This window comes from Rhinolophus hipposideros (assembly GCF_964194185.1).
Source record: "Rhinolophus hipposideros genome assembly, chromosome: 8".
NCBI lineage: Eukaryota > Metazoa > Chordata > Mammalia > Chiroptera > Rhinolophidae > Rhinolophus > Rhinolophus hipposideros.
In genome coordinates this window covers 71,044,352-71,069,482 of record NC_138054.1, presented here as the reverse complement: position 1 = coordinate 71,069,482, position 25,131 = coordinate 71,044,352, and the positions used below count along the sequence as shown (strand labels likewise).

General features: G+C 39.5%; 1 protein-coding gene across 1 annotated transcript; it reads right to left on the bottom strand.

The window, feature by feature from the left end:
• Positions 1-1,170: 1,170 nt before the first annotated feature.
• Positions 1,171-24,993, bottom strand: CLSPN (claspin; the record flags this gene model as incomplete). Its single annotated transcript, XM_081058057.1, has 25 exons — positions 1,171-2,508; positions 2,822-2,983; positions 3,239-3,321; positions 3,924-4,029; positions 4,359-4,486; positions 4,733-4,854; positions 4,962-5,126; positions 7,024-7,127; positions 7,361-7,436; positions 8,431-8,542; positions 9,561-9,787; positions 10,374-10,528; positions 10,853-11,052; positions 11,612-11,676; positions 11,776-11,954; positions 12,875-13,134; positions 14,738-14,929; positions 17,317-17,897; positions 18,075-18,183; positions 18,759-18,831; positions 19,675-19,752; positions 20,472-20,633; positions 21,217-21,665; positions 22,192-22,300; positions 24,862-24,993. The coding sequence occupies 25 exons, from the start codon at positions 24,991-24,993 to the stop codon at positions 2,398-2,400; spliced, it is 4,140 nt and encodes a 1,379-aa protein (XP_080914183.1). The 3' UTR covers positions 1,171-2,397.
• Positions 24,994-25,131: the final 138 nt, after the last annotated feature.

Sequence of the window (25,131 nt, the reverse complement as noted above, 5' to 3'; positions counted from 1 at the left end):
GGTACAACCAGATAGTGTCATGACAATACTCCTCCCCACTCAGTCCCTTATCCTTAGGTGCACACGTCTCAGGACAGGAAGCCCTGTCTTAGACAACTCCAGGAGATGAAGACCAAAAATGCCCAATCTGAGTCATTCGACATTCTCAAAATGGAGTAACACTTGTAGAGAAGCAGTTGAGAAGACGAGGGATGGATGCACAGCGAGTTGAGCACCTGTCTCTACAGTGCTTTGGTGACTATAACCTGATGTTTTATGGAAGAGACCCTACAATGGCTTGTGTAACTAACATTAACTGTGGACCAAATTAATGAGATCAGAGACCTGTTAAAATGAAGTGAACACCATGTGTCCCTACACCAGTCTGTGAAACAAGGAGGTGGTAACAGGACTGACACTGAGCATACTCTGTCTCCCAGACTCATATCCTTGCAAGTATGCAATTTCCAACTAGTGGAGCTAGCCCTAGCAGGAGCCATAGCAGCAGGCTCTGGGGCCTGTTTCATTAAAACATAGCTGAAGCTGATGGCTCAAGGCTTTGGGCACAGGGCATATAAGTAAGGTCACAACTCTCCACTTCAATTCTGTTACCAAGATCAAGGCTTAGCTTGACTTATGACAGCTATACTGGCATGATAGAAAATGATCGAAACCATAAGACTCATCTTTTCTTTCTTCAAAGAGTGCTTTCTTTATGGACCCTCAGAACAGAAACAATTTGCTCCCCAGATTTCTCAGGCATTGATTTGATCAATTCCAAAGAGACTCCATCTCTCCCCCCAAAAAAAGATACAGGAAAGCAACAAGGGGAGAAATCTCTAGCTCTCCTTCCCGGTTCTCTTTTGCCCATCAAGGGCTGCCTAGCCTTGGGCACTGTTCAGAGAGCTCAAAGGGAGGGGCAATAACTTTCACCTTGGACCCATGGCTGCCAGTCAAAGGGCTGTTAATAAGAGGTACCATTTATGTAAACTCTCCTCACCTGCACTGTACCCAAACCACTTGGTAAGTTAATTTAATCAAGTCACTGAAGTTGAGAAGCCAGTGAGGGGACAACTGCAGCAGTCTGTCACTCGAGACCCAGAGGGCTTCCCTGGAAGAGAGTCTGAAAACAAAATGCGCAACATTAGACAGGCACTGACCTAAGAATGAGCATTCAATCTGGACAGCAAATCCTGCCTCCAAGGCACTGAGATTTATTGAAAAACCACATACATATTAAAACATCTTTATATACATTTTCCTCATTACAAGATTACAAATATACAAACATAAATTCTGTCCAAGTCAGCATCTTGTGTATTAGCAACAACTGGAGAAAACCTATACCCTCATTCCATCAATTAAATTCGTGTTCCTCACCAGCCAATAAAAAAACTCGTACAATTCATCCAACTTCCCAAGTCCAGCTTCTGACAGTGAAACCACATTATTCACATCTAAAATCTGAGTGCCTCATGGAAGTTTAGGGAAACTCAGGAGTGATAGCAATTCACTTAACAATATTTTGATTAAATCCCATCGTGGTCTTCTCTCGAAATAAGTAATGAAGCATTAAATTGTCCTCTGACTGGTTGGGGCAATTTACTCCACCCAGTTGAATGCAATAAATAATGGTTATATTTCTTTTTGTCAGGATGAGAATGGTGGTCCTAGAGCAATAGTGTTTTAAATGAAGAATTTAGTCCCAGGAAAGAGTTCTCTACCCATTGGGATAGCTCATGTGGACAGAAATTAGGTGTAACCCTTTATCATCATCCCTATAGTCCAGAAAATTGGGGGCAAGGTCTTTCTGACTTGGGTACCAGTTTGAGTCCTTATCATAAAGGAAGCAAAGGTTAATTGGGAACTTGAGGCTGTCTTGAGAAGAGGCATACGAGAAAATAGAAAGGGCCACACTAATAGAACAGCCCATCTTGTGGTTCTTCGTAGGTCCTCTGCCTAAGAAGTCTCTCTTTCACTGAGTCCTGGTCACCGTGGTGCAGATCTTCGGGGTGTGAAGGAGTCATGCTGGTATCAACAGTCACTGCTTTCTGTAATTTTCTGTAATGCCACACTTTTTCCTTCTCCTCCTCTTACCACCCCTTTCACGAAGAGGTATCAACTCAGGAAGCTGCTAGGATAATGTTTAACGCAGGAAGTAAGTCTTTACCCAAGTGTCCCATGAGTCAATGCTGTAAACACTGCAGAATTAAGATTAGTGGCCAACCCAGGGAATAATACTAGGAAAGGAAAGAGCGGTCCGGAGCCAGCAGAAGAAAGAACTGGAATCTCTGTCATCAACCTTAATGCACTGATTATGAAGGAAGGGCAGAATCATCTACGTGAGCATCAATTCCAACTCAATGTCAGAAACTTCTCAACGCAGCCTCAGTGTAGGTGCTGGCACCCTCGATGATGTTAGCTTTCCAAGTATCTGAAGATGCTCTGCTTTAATCCTGAAGTGCTATCATCTGTTTTGAGGCGCTTAGGTGAAGGAGTTGTCATTACAAATGGACCCCTTCTCCTCACCTAGAGAGCAAAGAGAGAATCAAGGCCAGCTCAAAAGCCTCATTCAAGTACTTACCTTCAAATAGCAATTCAGCAACTCATCATTAAATCATGGACGATTCACAACAGAAAAAAAAAAAGAAAGCAATATAAACTTCCCAGGCAAGTTTTAAAACTGATTACCTACTCGGGGTAACAATACCCTGGCACCTTACTGGGAGGTGCAAGATTAACACTGCAGCATAAGCCTGCAAACTGGAATCTGTATTTTTTAAATTAAAAAATAAATAAATTTGCTTTGGAAAACCACCAAATCAAATCTCAAATTCCCTACCTGAGGCTTAGACGATTCCTTTGCTGCCTCAGCCTTGACAGGAGAAAGTGTATGGAAGACAAAGTTTCTTGAATTCCGGGGAGCACTGGGGTTGAGGTCAGAAAGGGCAGCCAGTTTCTGCAGTACAGCTTTGGGCTGGTTTAGCAGTGAACCTGTCTTCAGCTAAGGAAAGAAGAGTCATTTGGTATCAAATTCCAAGTGCCAAAGAAAGAATGAAAAGTCAGTGTGTCCCTGCCTCCTCAGGTATTGAGGGGACATACTCCCACCCCACTTAGTAGAAAATAGAAGGGTCCTTCGCCATCTAGTTCCATTTCCTGCAGCCACCTCCCTCCCCTAATGACAGCATTCCCTTAGCTTGACCTGGACCTTTATAACATGGGAGGTCATGACGTCAGGTTAACAAGGTCCTCAACCAACCTGGTGGGCACTTCCTTGTCTGACGGCTTCAAAAGGATTTCTGGGTAAAGACTTTGATTCTTCAATAACCACAGCACGTTTGGCTGAAAAGAAAGACACAGAGGCTTGTTCTGGGCAAAACTGGGTAGAATTACTTTTAAATCTAAACAAGCTAAGAAGCCTTTAACTAAACCAATCAACTAAAGCCATAGGAACTCTGATTATTTTACAACGGTGACTTGAAACTATAGTAAGTGGCTACGTGAAGAAAGACAACCAAGCTAAACTGATCGACTAATCATTAACAGTAATAAGAAAAGACAAGAGTGGTTAAAAGTGTGGAGTAGTGTTTAAGAGCCTTAACTCTGCAGTTAGATATGTCTGGGTTCAAATTGCAGTTCTAACACTTAGGTATAGAATCCTTGGCAACTAGATAAGAAACCCAAAATTCACTCCTCTGAACTATCTTAGAGCATAAAGCAAAAGTAAAAACAGCTCCCTCTATGCACAATGAAAACATCCACTGCCCAATCAATAGTCTAAGAGCCAAGAACACTGTCTTTCCGCCTCTGAAGGACCTCTTTAAGACAGTACTAGACACAGACCCATAACTAAGCTGCAATAGCCCCTGAAGTTTGGGGTCACCTCCAAGGCTCCTGCACTAACCATCCAGGGAACTAGACCCCAAGGAGGACTAAGAGCTCACCATTTTTCTGCAGTGCTTTGGCTGTAACTTTTTTGGCCAGCATCATAAACTGACTGTCTTCCCCAATTTCTTCTTCTTCTTCACCTGCAATTTTCCCCTGCTGTGCCTGCAAACCAAAATCAGACAGCATTAATAGAAGTCTACAGCTCCCCCAAATAGTGAGCACAGCCTGGATTGTGAAGCTCAAGTAACTGGGATATCATTTGTTTTCCTTTTTCCAGCCTTTTGTTGCTTTAGGGGAAAAAATTGATTTGGGACAAACATGAAGAGAATTGCCCATGGTAAACCTTTCCAAAGTACAAAAGAAAATTCAAGGATTAAAACGGACAGCAATCTGTTGCCCAAGATTTTGAAACTATCATGACAAGCGTGGTGACTAGGTCCTCTCCTCATACACTAGAGTCAGAAGAGGTGAATTTCTTGCATACTTCCTACCTGGTCCCGAAGCCACTGCTCTCGTTCAATTCGCTCCTTCCTCCATCTGGCTTCTGTCTCATCAAGCTGTTCTTCGATCTGTTCATCATCAGAGTCTCTGTGGAACAAGTCCATCTGGGAAGCATCATCTAAAGCAAAGAGTTAAGGCTATCAGCATGCTGCAATTCCCATAGGAGAGGATGCCCGGACAGACACAAGTGAACCCTTATCATCTACCATATACCAACAGACTCCTCCCAACCACTGATAGATAATAATGGTTACAACCAGATCCTCCATAACAGCCTGCTATACTTTTGATTTCCACTTGTCATCTTAGACTAGACAAACATGCACATTGTACCATTTGCTTCTAAAGGCAACAGCCAAGATACCTATGTTTTTCCACCGGAATTTCCTCATTCGTCCAGGACCATCACTGTGCAGATCCCCATCAGCAAGGTACCTCTCTTGGTATAAACGTAGCTGTCGCTTATCATCATCCAACATCGTTTTCCTACAACAGGAGAAGTAGGGTGTTCAAATCCAGGACCACTCTGGCTGGTCATAGGGCCTGCTGTAAGACACACCCCATTACTCAGAAGGACGTATTGGGATACTGACATGTGTATTTTCTTGATTTGACTCTGCAATTCCTCATCAGAAGGAAGAACTTCATCAATTACATCCTCTTCGTATTCATTAATTTCTTCCCCGTCATACTCGTCTTCACTTCCCACATCACTCCCTGACACCTCTGCCTCATCCTCCAGGTATTTCTTCAACCTCCTGGAAAATAATTTTGAAGATTAGAAAATGCAACAATGGATACACATAATTTTTTTGAAAAATGAAGACACACACAGAATATCGAAGCAATGAGAAAAGCAGAACATTGAGCCACCACTAATAACAATAATAATAACAATAATAACAATAATAACAAGGTTTAACTTTATAGTAATACATTTTGATACTTAAAAGTCTATCATTTAATAATACTGTGTGACAATAACTGTGCTTTACAGGCACCATCGCATTATCTCGGGAGGGGGTACTATTATTCCCTTTAATTTACATTTGAAGGAACTGAGACACAGAGAGTAAACAACTTACCCAAGGTCACACAGCTAGGAGGCAGCAGAGCCGGGATTCTATTAGGTAGGTGACTTTTAAGTCAGAACTGTCAATCTCCTCTATAAATTTGAGATACACCTGCTAGAAGGTTCAAACTATCTTGTTTTGTTTTTACACTCACTAGCTTTAGGAGGCAGACTAGAGATAGTACGATATAGAAAGGAAATAGACTGGCATCTCTTACAGCCCACCAAATCTTGACCCCTAAGTTAGAGGCTGAGGCTCAGAGTTACTTGTAACCAAATCCACTACTAGTTAGTTTTCCTGACTTCAGTTCCCACTGAGAACAAAACTACTGTCATTTTGGATCCAAAATCCTGTTATCGATGCTCATGAGTAGCTGAAGTTTGATGATTTTCCGAAGGCTGATTTTCATCATAGACTTGTTATTTTTTTTAAAGCTGAGTTTCTCTAAATCCTACAGTTTCTGGGGAATTCCTTCAGGGGCTACTAGCCACTAAGCTTCCCAATCTTCCCATCCACGCTTTGAGGAGTTCAACTTTTAGTGTTATTCTTTATAAGATTTCATTTGAACAAAGGACTCTGCAGTTAAAGAAAGTTTAAGAACCACTGCCTTAGAAAAATCTATAGATGACCCAAAGCTGTATGAGATAATTTGACAAGTGATAAATTAGAACCCCAAAGTGGTCTTAGTAGACTGGAATGATGAGCTAAAAACAATAATATAAATCTAATAGGGATCAATACGATATCCTATATGTGAATTCCAAAAACCATCCCCATACAGTATAATATTGAATACCTATTAAAATGTTTATAAAACTTGTAACATCATGGGGAATTGCTTATGGATAATTGCTAAGCGGAAAAGAAAGCAAAATTGTACATGTGAAAAAGTTGTAGAGATTTCAACTATACTAAAATATATGCACAAGAAAGGTTATGAGGCAGTAACTACCAGGAGCACTTTCATAAATATTCTGGATGGTGGACAAGGATGACTTTTTATTTCTAGCTTTGTATATTCTTTTAAAGTAGAAAATAAATTGGTTTGCTTTTATGATCAGTACAACAAGAAAACATTAAAACAAAATAAATGGGGGTCATTTGCCCAAGATGAGGCTGAGGAAAACCTGGAATGACAGTAATTCATAGGAAAAATGATCCAGGGAATTTTAGTTGTCTACTAGATCCTTAGGATCTGTGACTCAGTCCTTATGGCCTTTGGTTACATTCTCAGTAGTATGCATCCAGAACAAGGAATGTGGTTGGACCACTACACACAGCAGTAATCAGACCACACCTGAAAACAGAGAATATCCAGGACGTGAGGGGTATGGAAGCAATGCCATTGCATTGCAGTGAGAAACAACTAAAGGAACTAGAGATGGTCAGTACAGAAATCACTTAAGGAGGACAGGACCATCTTGGGATACTCAAGAGCTATCACGCGAACGGATTTTATTTAACCTGTGCTATCCACAAACAGCAAAAATAGAATCAACAAACTTAGGTAAAAAGGTGGCAGGCTACAACTCAACTGTTAGGAGAACTTTCTAGCGATTGAAGGAATGGACCTCACACCTACATTTGCCTTTTCAGTTTCTCAGATTGCCTCAGGAGCTCTTCTTCATCATCATCTTCATCGTCTTCCAGTGCCACGTCTTCATTATCAGAGTCACTGAGTTTATCCTGCAAAATCATATAGGATCACACCCAAAGTTACGCAGAATAAAATGTGTCCTCAGCTAAAACAGGATTGATAAACTTTTGCCCAAACATCCTATTCTAGGAAATTGCTTCTGATAAGATGCCAAGCTTAGAATTCTCAAAAATTCAGACTAAAAAAGACCAAAACCAAAAAACCACATAGCAGCAATACACGGAGTTCAGTTAGTTATGATTACTTTTCCCTTCAAGCTCACCTGATCACTATCAAACTCATCATCATTTGGGACAAGCCGAAAGTCTCCAAATTCCTCCTCTTCACCTTCTTCTTCCCTAAAATGCGCATCAACAAGTCAATAAATAAGTTGTTCAAAGCAAACTACAAGAACGTAAGAATTGAAGAGATTTTATTAGTACCAACAATCTCTTCAAGAAACAGGAAACAAGATTATCATGCCCTTAAAAAAATTTTTTTTCAATTGTGATAAAATACACGTAACATAAAATGTACCATCTTACCCACTTTTAAGTATACAGTTCAGTAGTGTTAAGTACATTCACAGTGTGTATGGTTGTGACATGGTACATGTCACAAGGTCGTTGTGCAATCAACTTCCAGAACTCTTATCTTGCAAAACTGAAACTCTATACTTTTTAAAAAGTAACTCCCTATTCCTCCCTCCCCGCCCCCTCTACTTTCTGCCTCTATGACTTTGACTATTCTAAGTACCTCATGTAAGTGGAGTCATACAGTATTTGTATTTTTGTGATTGGCTTAGTCACTTAGCATAATGTCCTCACAGTTCATCCATATTGCAGCATGAGAATTTCCTTTCTTTTTAGGCTGAATAATATTGTGTACACACATACACACACACATACATACACACGCCACATTTTGTTTATCCACTTGGGATGCTTCCACCTTTTGACTATTATGAATAATGCTTTTATGAACATGGGTGTACAAACATCTATGAGTCCCTGTTTTCACTTCTTTTGTATATATACACAAAAATGGTATTGCTGAATCATATTCTATTTTTAATTTTTTTGAGGAACTGCCATACTGTTTTCCACAGCAGCTTCTTGTTTCATTCCTACCAAAAGAGCACAACGGTTCAATTTCTCTATAGCCTCACCAATTCTTGTTATTTTCTGTTTGTTTTTCTTTTTTATAGTAGCCATCCTAATGGGTGTGAGGTAGTATCTTATGGTTTTGATTTACATTTCCTTAATTATTAGTGATGTTGAGCACTTCCCTTTGCTTTTTGCTTTTTTGCCTTTTTTTTTTTTTTACAAGTTTCTCCTAATCACTGAGACTCACCTGTCTGTTGGGAACGAGCCTGAACAAAGAGCAAGTGCTTCTTCCATCGGATCACTCATGCTGCTCTCTTTCTCCTGCTTATTTAACTCTGATGGAGCTAGAGTGGAGGCATGTACATCGTAACAAAGAAAAAGATTTGTTACCAACGAATGACAGCTTTATCCTTTTCACAGCCATCTAACGACATGCCAGCTCAATACAGTTCTAAGGTAAGCTTGCTAAAAAGAGCTCACCAGCTATTTATTCATTCAACAAACCCTTAGTGCTTACTATGTGCCAGGCACCAGGGATATAGGAGTGTACAAAATAAAGATCACAACTCCCACAGAGCTTACATTATAGCAGAAGTGTCTGGGGGAGAAAGGGGTGTGCAGGTGGACATAAGTTAGCGTTTATATAAAGTTCACTACACACCAGATGCTTTTCTAAGCTTTGCATATATTGACCATAAATGACAAATCATATGGCCAAAGCTAGAGCAATCTTAAGTCGACATTTTACTACCCTAAGAAAATAAGGGGGAGGGGGGAGGGCCAGCCCGGTAGCTCAGGTGGTTGAAGAACTGTGCTCCTAATGAGGTCACCGGTTCAATTCCCACATGGGCCAGTAAGCCACACCCTCTACAGCTAAGATTGTGAACAACAGCTCTCCCTGGAGCTGGGCTGCCTTGAGCAGCCGTAGGTTGGTGTGGGCTGCCATGAGCTGCCGTGAGCTGCCGTGGGCTACCGTGTGCTGCCATGAGTGGCCGGTGGCCAGCGTGAGTGGCCAGCAGCTGGTGAGAGCTGCTGTGAGCAGCTGATTGGCGACTGGTGACTGACAGCCGGTGGGTGGGGGGTGGGGGGAGCGCAAGGCTCATATCACCAGCATGGGCCAAGGAGCTGTGTCCTACACAACTAGACTGGGAAACAACGGCTTGAACCGGGGGAGGTGGAATAAGGGGGGGGGGGTAAAAAAAAGAAGGGCTCTAAATGTCATGGAGCTAAGAAGCAGTGAATTCAACCCACATGCAAGAATCCATCACACTCTGTTTTCTGTAAACTTTTCACCCGACAGTAAGGGGCTTCTTTTCAAGGATACTGACTTAAGATGTTTGGTTGCGGTAAGCCTGATGCTCATTGATGGGTATTTACCCTGAGAAGTGAATTTTCCTGAACAAAGATTCAGAAGTTCCTCCATGTTCTCTTTCTTGTCGCTCTTCCTGGGCAGAGCTTTTTCAGCCTGAGATGTGAACTTTCCAGTACACAAATCCAACAGTTCATCCATATTAGCATCCATGGCATTCTCATCCATACTGGCCAACGGCAATTGAGGCTTCAAAGCTTGGTACTGGTTCCTGTGGTTTCTAACATTTAAGAACCTACAAGTACAATGAAGAACGTAAGAAACTCTCTAGGGAATAAATAAAGCAGTGGGTAAAAAAACTGCTGTCATTTCCAATACCAAGGTGAGAAGCTGAATCCCAAACCAGAAGACAAAAGATTCAACCTTTAGCCTTGTGATAATCTAAAGAAGGAGGGGCATATTTTATGAAAGAGTAAATGCTATTCAAAAGGTAAAGAGTAAAGGATAATTTTGGCTTCGGATAATGCTTAGTAAGGGCCTGGGGCTATGTCCATGTCATGTGCCACAGGTCTGTCAATTCTCAATCCCACCCAACAATCATAACAGGAGGAAAGATACAGGGAAATCTGATGCCTTGACAAGAGCTATGCATTTCAAATAAGGCAGAGATCAAAGGATCAGAATGCCAGCAAGGGCTATTTACGTTTTATTTTCTGGAGAGACTTTGTTCAAACTTGTACAATGTAAATACTAATGGTCCGTACACCTTCTCTTTCTCCGAAGAGAAAGCACAGATGGAGTGACAGAAGCTCACTTTATTTTTAAGCAAAATTAAGCAGTACCCAGCACCATCCCACCCACAGAAACATAAAACTACCTACCCATCTGCATCCAACAGTTGGCTCTGAGTGTCATCTTCTAAACAGAACTGGAAGTCTCCTGCTCCTAGGAAAAGTGTCTTAGGCTCTGGGGAGGCGTTATACAGATCCTGGGAATCCTCTATGGGAAGTGAAGGCTCAGACAGCTTTCCTGAACTCTGGCACGGAAATAAAACCAAACAAAAACATTTTACAAATGTCATTCACTGTCATGACAACAACAGAAGTTGCTATGTGCAGTATTTAATCGACTCTCAGGCAATTGCAGTTGAGGAGGACAATGCGTAGCCAAGAGAAGCATAAAGAAAAATATCTCCAAAAAAGTAAGAACACTGGATGAAGTTTGTGTTTAATATACAAAGGGGGTGGATTTTTAAACTGAACATATATAATGTGGTGGGAGTTGGTTGGCTTGGACACACTTTATTTAGCACTGTGGGAAGCAAAAGGGGGAGGAGATCAGAAAACCATTACCATCTTACCTTAGAAGCTGAGCTGACCAAACTGGCTCGAAAGAGCCCAGGGGAAGGAGATCTGAATCCTGCAGCTGTTGGGAGAAAACTAGTCCCGCGGCCTGTTTGTCTGTTGCAAGGCTGATAGGATGGAATTGTAGAGGCAATCAGCTCAAAGCTGCTATTGTGGCTGCTCTCCTTTGTTAGCAGTGAGCATGAATCATCTTCATCTAAAGAAAGGGAAGTAAGTTTTAAGTGTGTGATTCCAAAAATAAGGTGGGTTTGTTTAGGAAAAAGAGTTGAGAGTGAAACTGTCAGGTAACATTCACAGGCAAACCTCTCAAGTTATATGTTCCAAAACATTAAGTTAAAGGTAAATTATAGTACTGACATAGCATTATACAGTCAAGGTTTATCACTCTGAGCTAACTAACACATGCAAGTTCCTTCTGTCACCCTGCCTAAGCCTATGTTCACTCCCTCCATTATCCAATCACTTATACCTCTTCCTAGAAATGTTTCCTGGTTCATGCAATCAACACATACGTACTACAGACCTATTGTCACCTATAAAGAAACTGTGCCCAGGGTCACCTATAAAGAAACTGTGTATAAGTGTTCAAAAACCGAACCAAGAAAAATATTCTAATTCATCAATTGCTTTCATTGCCACTTGTAAGACTGGGAAAAGTCCACGAAGGTTCAAAACATAGAACCGAATGGAACTGTAGTTCTTAAGTATCAAAGCTGGAGGTTCAAAGAAAAGTCTGCAGAAGAGTCACTACTTACCCAGTTTGCTAGGTCTTTTGCCTGAGTTTTCGTCTGTTTCTGACTTTTCTTCAGTAGGAAAGTAACTACAAAATAAGAAGGTAAATTGTTCAAGTATCTGTTGCTGCTCCTTTCGAGCGGCAAATCCTGGGGAATCATATCTTTCCTTAGTGAGAATTACTTACTCCATCTTGGAAGAGTTGTCCTTAAATAGAAATAAGGTTGAATCTGATGACAGAGGCTTGAGGACAGACAGAAGGCCAACTGACTTGCCAGTTTCACTACTGTCATCATTGTTTTCTTTATCCATTTCTTTCTCATCTTTGCTTTCTATTTCTTCATTACTGAGAAGGAATTCTGCAACCTTTATCAATTATACCGCCCCAAAACAAAATAATACACGTCAAAACATTTTAAAGCAAACACAGAGTTAGCCTGAAATATGGCTGCTTGGTCACATCTTACATCTGAAAAGGTAAACCTGAAGGAAGCTCAATCTAATTTTATCAATGACCTTATTTTCCCTGACACTTTTAGAGCTCTTTTATACTCATTTTATTTTATCTTTTATCCTCCTCAAATTGCTACAAGATTATGAAGACTGGAATTACCATCTTACGGTGGCAATGAGAGGTTAAAAGATTAGCCTGAGGCTTCAGGACGACTACTGACCTCAAAACAACTACAGACTGACATGCTGCCCAATTCAACCACTGTTTTCTTCTTCCTTTACCCAGGTTAAATATTAACAAACTCTTTCCAGTGACTCCAACATTCAAACCAGGAAGCTTTTCTTTTTTCTATTACCAAACATCTTATCATTTCCTTGGCAGAAAACAATACTATAGAACAAGGGCAAGAGGCCCCTCTACAAATACCCTCTCAACGAAGAATGAAATTAACTCAGGAAGGTCTCGGCCTGCCTGAGCATTCATTCCAGACCTCAATGTGGCCAAGGTCAAAACTGCTTTTTATTCTATACAGAGAAACCTAAATAAACAACAAAGATGAAAGTCCCTGTTCATACGAAGCCATCTCAGTATCAGCATTATATTACAATATGGAAACTAACACAAGCCAAGCCATAGCTCTGTGAAATGCAGGTGTGCAACGGTGCTAACAGAACTAAATGCACTAGGATTTAGGTACACCTGAGGAGCTGCATCCATCTTTGTCCCTAAACTCACTTATAAAATTGAACATGCTTATCATCCTCTTCTTCAAATCTGATTTTCTCTTTCCCTTGTCATGACCAAGTACCAAAATTACATAATTTCCAGAAACCTCTTGATTGGCTTCCTCTTCTTCCTCCTCTCCTTCTTCTAACTTTTCCTCTTCTTCCTCCTCTCCTTCTTCTAACTTTTCCTCTTCTTCCCCTTCTCCATCTTCCTCAGACTCATCAGTCATTTCTTCCTCCTCTTCCTCTTCTTCAAATCCATCTTCATTATCTAAGTTATACAATGCCTGGCGCTTTTGGCGCTCCTCAAACCTTCGGAGTTTCATTGCTTCTTGCAGTTTAGCTTTCAGCATCTGAAGCTTTTCGCCTAAACAGAAAATGTGAAGAAATGCTTTAGACATAATAACTGACTACATATTACAGTAATGAGTGTGCGTTTTAGGCACTTCCATAAGTGTACTAGTCATATCCCAAAAGGAAAATCAGACACCTTAGTATTCTAGGCTTTTGTTATTTTAATAAATTATGAATTGAAGTGTAGGAGAATTTCCAGAATTATGTTCTACACCCTGGGATGATATACTTCACAGAGATTATAAAATTATTATTAAAAGGGCAAAGAAAGTGGGAGCAGTGGGACTTCAAGAGTCTGGCTCAGAAGCCATGAAGGAAAACACTGATAAATTTATCTATATTAAAGAAAAAAAGAAACAATTCAAGAGTAAAATGGGCAAAGGATGTGAACTGGGAGTTCATAGAAAAATGAACATATATTGTTAATAAACAAATTAAAAATGCTTAACCTAACTTCTAATGAAAGATATAAATCAAAATAACATCATTTATGACATATTTCATAACAATTAGAAGGTTTGGTAGCACGCATTGACAGGAGGAAACAGGAGCTCTTCCGTACTGTGATTCAGAGTATATAATTGGTGCAACTATCTTGAAGGACAATGAAGTATATATCCAAATTTGACTCAATGACTCCACTGTAAAGAATTTTGCATTCAGATATACCAACATGTATCTCATACTAGGATACAACATTGTATGAAATACCAAAAACTGGAACAAACAAGATGTTCATTAATAGGAGTATGGTTAAACAAATCATGTTACATTCACATAATAGAATATTATGCAGCTTTTTAAAACATCCCCAAAAGCAATGTAATGTATATCTGAGCTCTGGAGTTAGGTGGTCTGGATTAGGCTGCTGGTTCTACTACTTGAGGAAGCCGTGTGAATGCTTTGTATATAATTTCTTCATACACAAAACAAGGATATTAATGTTATTTACTGTAAAGCACCTAGAGCAATGCCTAGCAGAGAGTAAGTATTCAATCTCTCTCTCTCTCTTTCCTCCCTCTCTCACACACTGGTGTATGCATATGGATTTTCCTATAACACAAAAAAAGTTAAGTTGCCTTCGGGAAGATAATTTTTCATTTTATACCTTTCCCCCAGTGTTTTACATTTCTTCCTATGTGACACATTACTCGTATTTTCAAAATTGGAGTGGGAACAGACCTGTTCCTAACACGTTGTCCAAACAAAAAAGCAGATTACACAGCAGAATGAATGGCATGATCATTGTTATTGTTTTTTTCAACAAACACATATGTACACACAATCAAAGAGCTTAAAAGGACAGATATAACAATACGGTCCTAGAAATCATCTCTGACACGATTGTAGAAGTTTCTTTTTATTCTTCCTATGTATTTCCCACAATGGACATTTAGTTTTATAAAAATAAGACAAAGGCTATCTTAAGAAATAAAGTCATCTTACCCACCCCACACATCTAGGCAATGGTACATGTGAATCATGCCAGAGGTACTACTGTTCAATCTCCAAAATATCCAAGAAAAAAGATTCTGTAACTCTTCACTGTGTCTTCAGTGGCCATAAAGACCTGCCGGAGTACAATGCGCAAAGCAAACAAACGGAAACTCAAATACCTGGTTTTGCGTGGCTTACTTCATCCAGCTTCTCAGCTGCCAAAGTCACAGGCACCACATCTGCCTTTAGCTCTTCCTTTCCATCAGTGCCCACATCTTTCACTACAATGTTCACATTGACCTTCTGACCAGCCCTGGGTTTGGCCGCTGGATTAGCGTGCTTCCAGAAACGCTGCTTCAAGGCTTCCAGTTCTAAACCCAAAGGTCAGACATGATGTCAGTTTGCCATACTCAAACTCTTTCCTTTCAGATTCCAATTAAGCATGAAAAGCTAAATTTTATAAGCTGGACAAAGTTGTAGGGAAAAAAGAAAAACCACAATGAGACACCAAATACTCCTTTGCTACTTAAAACATGTGTCAAATTCCTATAACTTAACCCAAACTAATGGACTGCTGCAACTCTTCTTCCTCAGAATACTTCAAAAATCATTTTAGGGTGGAAATTTACAACTGATGTTTCTAAATATGTGCAATTCTTTTTAAAAAGTATCAAACTGGTAGAAAAAAAATACCATACTTCTCAATTATTCAAGGGCTTAATTTTTCATTGGTTTCAGTCTTTTAAAAAATTCCCTATTTGAACATTTCACTATTTATTAGCCATCTTATTAAATATGGGCAAGGTCAATTAAAAAATAAAAATGACATTCCAGTCAGTGATATAACTCATATAACTCAGGGCCTAGAAAAGTTTCTTGGTGAAACTGTTATACTAACATAATCAGTACAATCAGAAAGGAAATCCCACATATAGGTGGACCCTGAACAACACACCCAAGTTGTATACAAGAACCTATATAGTAGGTACTTAAAAATAGGTTTCTTCCCTTTCCCGTCTCTCAGTCCAAGACTGTATAGATAACTTCTAGTCCCATACAACAAAATTTAGCAGTTTCTAGTATAGTAAGTGCTCAAAAACTGTTTCTTCCCCATCTCTTAATCTGGAACTGTTTAGGTAACTGCTATTCCCACATAAAACATTCCCTCCATGTTCTGGGAAACAGCTCACTCCCACACTTCTTTGCTAATGGAGCTACACTAGCTCTGTCACACAACCCTTCCATCCTACCTCCTGCTCCGGTCAAAATGACTTACACATCCTCCCAATATGTATCATGTGGGCGCTTTCTGTCCCTTCCAAGAATATCCTTCTCTCCATTTCCACAAAGTCCATCCATTCAATCAACAAAGACTCACTGAGAAAATTTTACACACCAAATACTGTGGCTGACAAAGCACCTGCCAACCACAAGCTGTTTACTAAAGGAGAGTCTTGCTGTATTAATTTCACTAACAATATTAGAAACGGCAACCATTATTTGAGTGCTAATTGTAGCCTCTTGATGCTAATTGTACGCATGATTTCAACAAATCCTCATACAAGTCCTGTGAGCCAGATAGCACTCGTATTTCATTTTTAAAGAAAGATGCCTTACAGAGGCCAAATAGCATACTCAAGGTTAAACAGTCAGTAGCACAGGCTAGATTCAAACCCAGGTCTTGCTATAGAGCACAAGCTCTTAATTACCATGCCGCACACTGCTGGTTCTCAACGCAGAGGAGGGAACACCCAATTCTACCGAGTCAGGAAGTTTACCTAGTGTGGAAATACCTGAGTTCTGTCTTGAAGGATCATTCATTCATTTGATAAATATGAATGCCTCCAATGTTTCATCCACTATGGAAGCACTGGGGATAAAGAAGGAAACAAGCCAGAAGACCCTACTCAAAGTATAAAGGGGAAGGCAGTGAGCAAGAAATTGAATCCACCTTCAACCCTTCCTTTAACCACCTATTGGAAGAAACCTACCCTCCTCTGAGCTCTCACAGCACTTTATTCTAAATGTTTTTCAGCAAAGAATACTTTTCCTTTTTCTTCACATTATTTTTTTGCAATTATCAGTGACATGTTTGTTATAAAATATGTCACCACTTTCTCTCTTGGATATTTATCTTCCCTACTAGAGTGTAAGTACTGTAAGTGTAGGATACTTGTCAGATTTTCCTTGGTATGCTCTACAGCATCTTGCATGTAGCGGATAGTTTAATATCTGTTGAATGCGTGGGGAAATAAAAGTACAGTTTTGCAGACAATTTCCTGAACCAAAATGTTTCTCTTTAAACATTTTGTGTAAAACTGAATAGTAACGCTTTTGTGACTATCATACCATAATAGCAATGTACTTCTTTTGTATGTTAACCTATCAACAGGCTTCCATTTTAAACAAGGTTTAGAACATTCTGACACCCTTCCAAATGTATCTAAATGGGATTCTATCCATATCTGGTACAGGCATATCTCAGTGATATTATGGGTGTGCTTCCAGACCACCGCAATAAAGCGAGTTATAATCTTTTTGCTGGTGGAGGGGCTTGCCTTCAACTGGTTAAAAAAAAGCGCAGCATCTGTGAAGTACAGTAAAGTAACGCACAATAAAACAAGGTGTGCCTGTACACCTATAAGATCACGTGTGCTTATCCGTTTCTCCTGCATTCCCCATCCTCCAAAGTAGCATATAATCGAAAACTGCCAGAATAAATCACTCTGGAGAGGCTCCCCACAATTCAACGGATTACCTCTGTTAGTTTCAGGCTCTTCAAGTATCACAAAGGAATCTTCATCAGCACCCAGCCGAGGCTGAACGAAAACATCCACTCCCAATTGTTTAAGTCTATCCACAGTGAACCGCCTCATTTTCTCAGGTGGCACAACTGCTGCGGATTTAGTTTGCTGCCTGGGCTCTTCCACCTTCTCATCTGCTTCTTCTGCTTTTTTCAGGTCTTCTTCTCCTTCCAGGGCATCAGATTCAGGTGCCACAAGCTCTCCAGTCTGATACCCCTCACCGTCCGTGTTCCCGAGGAAGCCGGACTCCTGTTGTGCCACTGACCTGTCCCCAGGTGAAGGTCTAACATCACTCTGCTTCTGTTTCTCCTGAATTTCTAGCTCTTCACTTCCCATCAAATCCTTATGGCAAGACGCATCTGATCCGATAGTGTTCTGGGGTTCCTTTGAAACTGCAGGGAGGGCATTCATTTCCATTTCATATCCTGCTCCTATTGTCTGCTCAGAATCTTTGTTATGGGGGTCACTAATCATCTCAGTTGCGTTTGTGGTGTTTAGGATTTCTTTGTGATGGCTTGATTGATACCTAGATGACCTAGAGAAGGGGAAATGAGCTGGAGTTGAAAATTATCCTAAATGTGAAACACGCTCATCCTTGAGCATCTAATGAATCAGTTCAATCAAATTTAAGGGTGTAAGGAATCTAAACTTTTTGTTTGCTACAAAACTGAATGTTTATGAGGATTATAATCACAGGAAAGAGGGTTCTTACTTCAGTAGCACCATGGCATTTCCTTGGCAAGTAGGCCGCGGTTTCCGTTTGAAGAAATCGTGAATGGTTTTATTCTCAGGCATATGATATGGAAGATTAAGTGCAGACTCTATAAAATGGAACAAAACAAGCAAATCTGTACACTGTATATTTTGAAATGTCACTTCATAATCAGTTAACTAAACAGTAGAGCCAAAGCCACAACCAGAAATAGAAAACAATCCTGGCTTTACTAAAGACAGGATTTGAGTAACAACGAACTCCCTGAAGACCAGTGACTTTTTAACCTGGTTGTGAAATCAAACTGATCCAGGAAGTTTTTTAAAAATATGGATTCTTGGACCCCCTCTCAAGCCTACTGAAATTCTTATTTCTGTGGGGCCTAAGAATTTACATATTTGAAAAGTTCCCAAAGGTGTCTTGATGCAGCTGGTCCATAGAAAATCATTTTAAAAAAAACCTCCCTCCTTACTACCACTACAGTTCTAGAAATTTTCTCAGTTTGTAGTAATGTCCCAGGGTCTTTAGAACGATTCACCAAAGGGCTTGGCCATTCACCAAGATCAATATTATAATCCAATTCATACTAGGAATATTAAAAAACAAAAATCCCCAACATCTAAGTTGAGCCTATAAAGAAATACTGTGATTTGCCTCAAGGTTTACTGTGCTGATTTGTATTACCTCGAATAAGGCGCTGAGTTTCACTATGCAGTTTTTTTAATGCTTCTTTACTTAACTTGGCTGCCTTCCTTTCCTTAAAGAAAACAAAAAGTGAGACTTACATTAATGCTATCATCCAGAAAAATATTTACCCATCAAGAGTCTGCTCTTTCCAAGAAAGGAGGATGGAGAGGGAATAGTTAACACTAATAAGCTCAATACAATCTAAAGTCAAGGAGCTCATTTATTTGCAAATCAGATAGAATTAATTCAATCTAATCCATATTTGTATTGAGACAGGTTAGTTAGCATGTTGTTAAGCAGACAGAAATGGTCCCTGGTAAAATAAACAGAAGACAGCCATATCCTAAAACTCCAGATTCTGAAGTAACTCATTCACTCCAGGACAAAATGTAACACCACTGTGAGGTTAATAAATTATCTTGTAAAATTCCTTTTTGCCGGACAAAGGCAACAGATCTGATAGATAAGACTGGGTTGTTTTGCTAATCCCTTCAGGATGGGCAAACAGAACAAACCTGATAGATGAATTCCATTAAAAGGCTCCAGCTCCCCTTTCCCAAACAAGGAGAGGTAGAAAAGTAAGAGCTTTTGCCTCAGTCAGGGGTCATCCCATTTGGGAACCCCCTCCCGCTCAGGAGCTGTATTTCTTTGCCCTTTAATAAACTATCTTCTTTTACAACTCCTGTCCTCTCCTTGGTCCATGTTTCCATTCTTCGGTTTCACGAGACATGATCCTGGCACTCACACACTCACAGAAAAAAAATCTACATCATTTCCCTCCTATGTACAAAGCAGTATCTTGAGGACCAGGAAAATATGATAAATATGATAAAATATTTATCCCTGAGAAATTTACAGTTTCCTGGGGAAAGAGGTCAACATGACAGCCATATAATACAGGGCTCTACCTCACCTTTCTCATGGTGCCTTTTGATAACTCACTTTCTTCTTCAAATGAAGAGACCCCACTCTCCAAAGACAGTTCCTTTTTCTAAAAGAAAAGATCACAAGTTGAATGATATTGACAAAAAGGAAACTGAAATAAGAGAATGTTGCTTACTCAAAGATTGCTTTTGCATTCCAACATTACGTCATGCTACATTAATAAATCAATAATAACAGAATACTTTAAACAACATCCTATAATGCCTAGAAAACAAATTAAATGTCTCCAATGGAGTTTGGGCCCTCATTTCTTATACCTCTGTATTATAGCTATCCCTAAGGAGGAACAATGACTCTTATACCTCTGTATTATATCTTTCCCTAAGGAGGGACAATGACTCCCAGGGAGCTAAAGATAATCTTAGGAAGAATAACTGTGCTTCCAAACACTCAGGACAACGATGCTTTGACTGATGCATCTCTTTGATACCCTTCCTAAAACCCTATAGGTTCATTTCTTAGAGGCCACAGGATTATAAAATTTATATCTCTGTCCCATTACTTACCTGGTTCTTACACAACATAAAGTATCTTACGTTTTTGCCCAACATTCCTATGAAGGTGATCAAAATACTAGTTTTTAAAACAAGTTGACCAATCACTTGTACTACATGATTCCAAAATTGACAGCTGTAAAACTTCAATCAATTGACATGTGTTTTCCTCCAGTTGGAAAAAAAAATGAAAGTTCCAATAGTAAATCAGAAAACAAAACAAAGGTTAGAAGCAATAGGGTAGCTCTTATTGCAATCATCTTTTACTTGCCTTGTGCTTTTTTACTTTGTTTTTCACAGCTGCCCTTATGGATTCCAATGACTCTTCATCTTCCAATGGAGAATTACTGTCCTCCTCCAACCCAGTTTCAAAAAGGTCTTCATCAGCAAGAAGACAGCCACTATCATTAAATGGCTGTGTCACATCATTTTCCTGGATGATGCATAAAGAAAAAGCAAAATCCAATATTTCACAACATCGTATGGCAATTTGGATCAGGCCAGAAAAAAACATATTTCATCTATAGGTAAAACTATGGCATTCTGGAACATCCTGGTTCCTAACCCATAGTCATACCATAAATCCACTGTGATTTTATGCAACTGTCCAAAACTAACTTAGTAAAGAGTAAATATTTTTGAACAGTCAATTAAATACATACAAAGCTGCTAGTTTATAAAACATGAAAATGGTTTTTCTAGTTGGCGAACAAGACTTCTGACTGAGGAACATGTAAAAAATCCTTTTAAAGTTAATTTTCATTAGATCAGAAGCTGCAAAGAATCACCCCAGGTGCTCACAAAGAAAATCAGAAACCCATTTACCTAGAAGTGCCCTCAATGTATCTGTAATGCAAAATGAGAGCAAGTTTTAAATCACATACCTCATTACTTGCAATGCAAAACAATGAACTCAAAGCTATATTCTGAGTGCAGAAACAACCTCAAGAACTAAAAGCAGTATTTTTAAAAATATGAATTGCCTTAGAAATAGCAAGTCGTTCTTTAAAATGTACCTCATTTGTTGTTTCCTTCTTTTTTAGCCGCTTAATTTTTTCCATCTTTCTCTCTTCTTTCTCTCCTCTTCTCTTTGATTTTACTTTTGCTTTTCCTCCAGTTCCTTCTTTCTCACGTATGGATTTTTTGGACCTCTTTCTGTCAACTGTAAAGTCCACTGAGTTTTCAGATTGGAGACCCAGCTCTAAGCAAGGTGTCACTTGGGTTTCAAGACTTTCCCGATACAAAGACTCTTCGATGTCACTTTCATCACTGTCTGCCAGAGTTTTGTAAATCCTTCTGACTTTGCCATTTTTTCCAGCATATAAGTTCTCTTTATTTTCTTCCTCAACACTGTCATAGGTAGTTTTCTCTGGAGAGGCATTTGTGTTCTCTCTTTCAGAATCACTGTCTTCTAGCACCTTTCTGCTTTTCAGTTTCTTACTCACAAATATCTCTTCATCTGAATCTGGAGGAAACACTTTTTTTTAGAGGTCTACTGTCAGTTAGCCTTCCTCCTAGCCACACTACTTCTTCAAAAACATATCCAATTATCCAAGTGATATATCACCTTATGAAATTATGTAACTACCATTAAGAACTGATTGTAGCAAAGTAAATCTAAAAATACATTTTGAAAAACATTTTCCCTGGAAGAATGTCTCTTACTGAGAAGTCTAATTATATGTGTTTACAATGGGTAAAGTTGTTCTAATCATTCTGGCAGGTGTGAAAAATCATTTTATTATAGGATGAATGCAATTCAACCAGGCAATGTGGTAGCTTCTAGACATTTCATACATTCTATGATATAATAGAAATGTTTTTTTCAAAAGAGCACAAACATTATTATTTTGCTTTTATAATACATAAAATAAACAATAAGGTTGGGCATTAATAATTTACTAAATCAAGAGAATAATGAAATCAATCCAATCCACTTACAACCTAGGTTCCCACATTCTATTCCTAAAAATAAATGTACTATTACAAACCTCTTTCACTCAAGGGTCCAATTAGTTCACAGCTGCCCTGTCCACTGTCTGAAGGACTATCTGCTTTTTCTTGTGAAATGAGTTTTAAATCATTGATTTCTAGGTGAACCTAGAAAGTAAGAATATACTTTGCATTAACCAGGTGACAGAAAGCTTTAAGTACATAATTATACACAAGTCATCATGGGGTCATCAGGATAAAATAAAGGGGGAAAAAAACAAAAAAAAGCAACGCAATGGTTCAACAAAGGATGACGTTAAGAATTACCGGACAAAAAACAAAAATTCATTGTTCACCTTTGAAAGATACTATAGAACCAACTCTGAGTACAGTAGTCCTCCGCCTTACCCCACGGTTTCACTTTCCATTTCAGTTATCCGTGGTTAACTGTGGTCCGACAATATTAAATGGAAAATTCAAGAAATAATTCATAAGTTTTCAATTGCATGCTGTTCTGAGTAGCATGATGAAATCTCACACCATCCCGCTCCGCCCATCCAGGACGTGAATCCCCACTTTATCCATCGAATCCACACTGTATACACTCCCCAGCTGTTAGTCATTTAGTAGCTGCCTCAGTTATCAGATCGACTGTCCTGATATCACAGTGCTTGTGTTCAAGTCACCCTTATTTTACTTAATAATGGCCCCAAAGGGCAAGAGCAGTGATGTTGATAATTTAAACACACTAAAGATAAGCCATAAAGTGCTTCTTTTAAGTAAAAAGGTGAAAGTTCTCAACTTAATAAGGAAAGAAAAAAACCTATGCTGAGATTGCTAAGATCTGCAGTAAGAACTAATCTATCTATGAAATTGTAGAGAAGGAAAAAAAAATTTGTGCTGCTTTTGCTGTAGCACCTCAAACTGCAAAAGTTACGGCCACAGTGTTTGGATAAGTGCTTAATTAAGATGGGAAAGGCATTAAATTTGTGGGTGGAAAACATGAACAGAAAACACGTTCCAATTGACAGTAATGTGTTGCACCAGAAAGCACTGGGCCCATATGAACACTTCAGCAAGGAATCCCCCGAAACAAGTGACACCAAGCCATTTACGGCAAGTAAGAGATGGTTATATTAAGATATTTGGAGCAAGAGACCACACTCACATAACTTTTACTACAGTGTATTACTATAATTGTTCTATTTTATTATTGTTGTTGTTAATCTCTTACTGCACCTAATTTATAAATTAAACTTTATCATAGGGATGTATATATAGGAAAAAAACATAGTATATATAGGGTTCAGTACTATCACAGTTTCAGGCATCCACTGGGGGTCTTGGAAAAGTATATCCTGTGGATAAGTGGGGGTACTATAATGGTAAATAAAGGAAAAGACTCAAGCATTTATTATGCCTTTTCTATGTGAACTGTTTCTCAGTATATCCAAAAGACATTAAATAACACCAAAGAGATGCAACCCAGGTGTGGAAACTCTACAGGACCACAATGTGATTTCTTTAACAGTAAATTGCAAAAAAAAAGAGAGGGAGGGGGACCTATACACACATATCAACAACCATAATATTCGGCCTTTCTGTGGGTCCTGATTCAAACAAACTGAGAGTGAGAGTGAGTGAGTGAGTGTATGTGTGTGTGTGTATGTGTGTGTGTGTGTGAAGGAAATCTACACTGACTAGCTATTTAATATTAAGCAATAATTCTAAATTTTTTAGGTATGGTAATAATATTGTGGTTATCTTTTTTGGAAAGCCCTTGTCTTTTTCACCTTCTGCATACCAGAATATTTGTAGAGGAAATAATGTCTAGAATTTGCTTGTAAATAATCCAGTGAGGGGGAAATGGGTGGGGGTATAAATGAAACAAGACTGGCACGATTTGATAATTGTTGAAGTTAGGTGATCGGTTCATTATACCAGCCCTTCTACATTGGCATGTTTGAAAATTTCCAAACAAATCATTTTAAACACCACAAGTAAAAAATCTAAGGAGAGGTGTGTGAGGTGACTTGATCAGTTAGTGACCAAGCCGCCCTAGATGCCAGGTCTCCAACCTCCTTAGCGTCCTTAGGGCTCTGAATCTACTTCATAAGGTGAAAAACATTAACATCTGTCATGTAATAGGGGACAAGGCCTCACCCTAAAGGCTTCTCCAACAACCGTTAAATTGATTTGAATGCTTGGTACAATGATTAAAATAACAAGCAAAAATAACATGTACTAACGAGTCACCGAGGATCACCATGTATGTGCTGATGGTCCTCCCAACAATCCAAAGCAGGGAGGCCATTAGTTCTGTTTGTGGATCTGGAAACTGAGTGTAGGTAACTACACACACAGCTCAACACATGGTGATGTTGTTCATTACTGTATTCTAGGCAATTTGTAGCAGTACCAGCAACGGTTGAAAGACAGGGCCAGGACCTGGGTGAGAAGAGACGGTCCCAAAAACCTCCCTAATCAAGGTAACATCTTAAGGCAATATAGATGTATTTTAAATCATGAGGTCAGCTGCCTGCTTTTGTAAATAAAGTTTTATTGAAACTAGGGCCAGAATGAGGGTGCGGTAAGTGAGGCTGAGGGGCTGCAAGCTTGGCGTCAGATTTTGTCTTTACGTTTGACATTTTACGCAATAGCAAGTAATGGGATTTTTTTTTGCATTCATTGGTTTTTTTAATGTTGCATTAAAATATTATCTTGATTACTGAGTTTTTTGGCGTCTCCTTGAATTTTGCTTCCCGAGGCGAGTGTCTCACTCTAAATCCGCCCCAGAAAGGAACACAGGACTGGAAACTAGTTTCCATAACCGATCCCGCCAGCGATCCGCCAGCCGCCATCCCGGAGGCCTAGAGACTGGTACTTCCCCTCTCGGAGTCGGCGCGATAACCGCTTATGAACTCCCTGAGACCTCGCCGTCCACATACAGAGAATTCTGCCCCGCATGCCGGCGGCCCGGTTCGGCTTGGGCCTTCCTC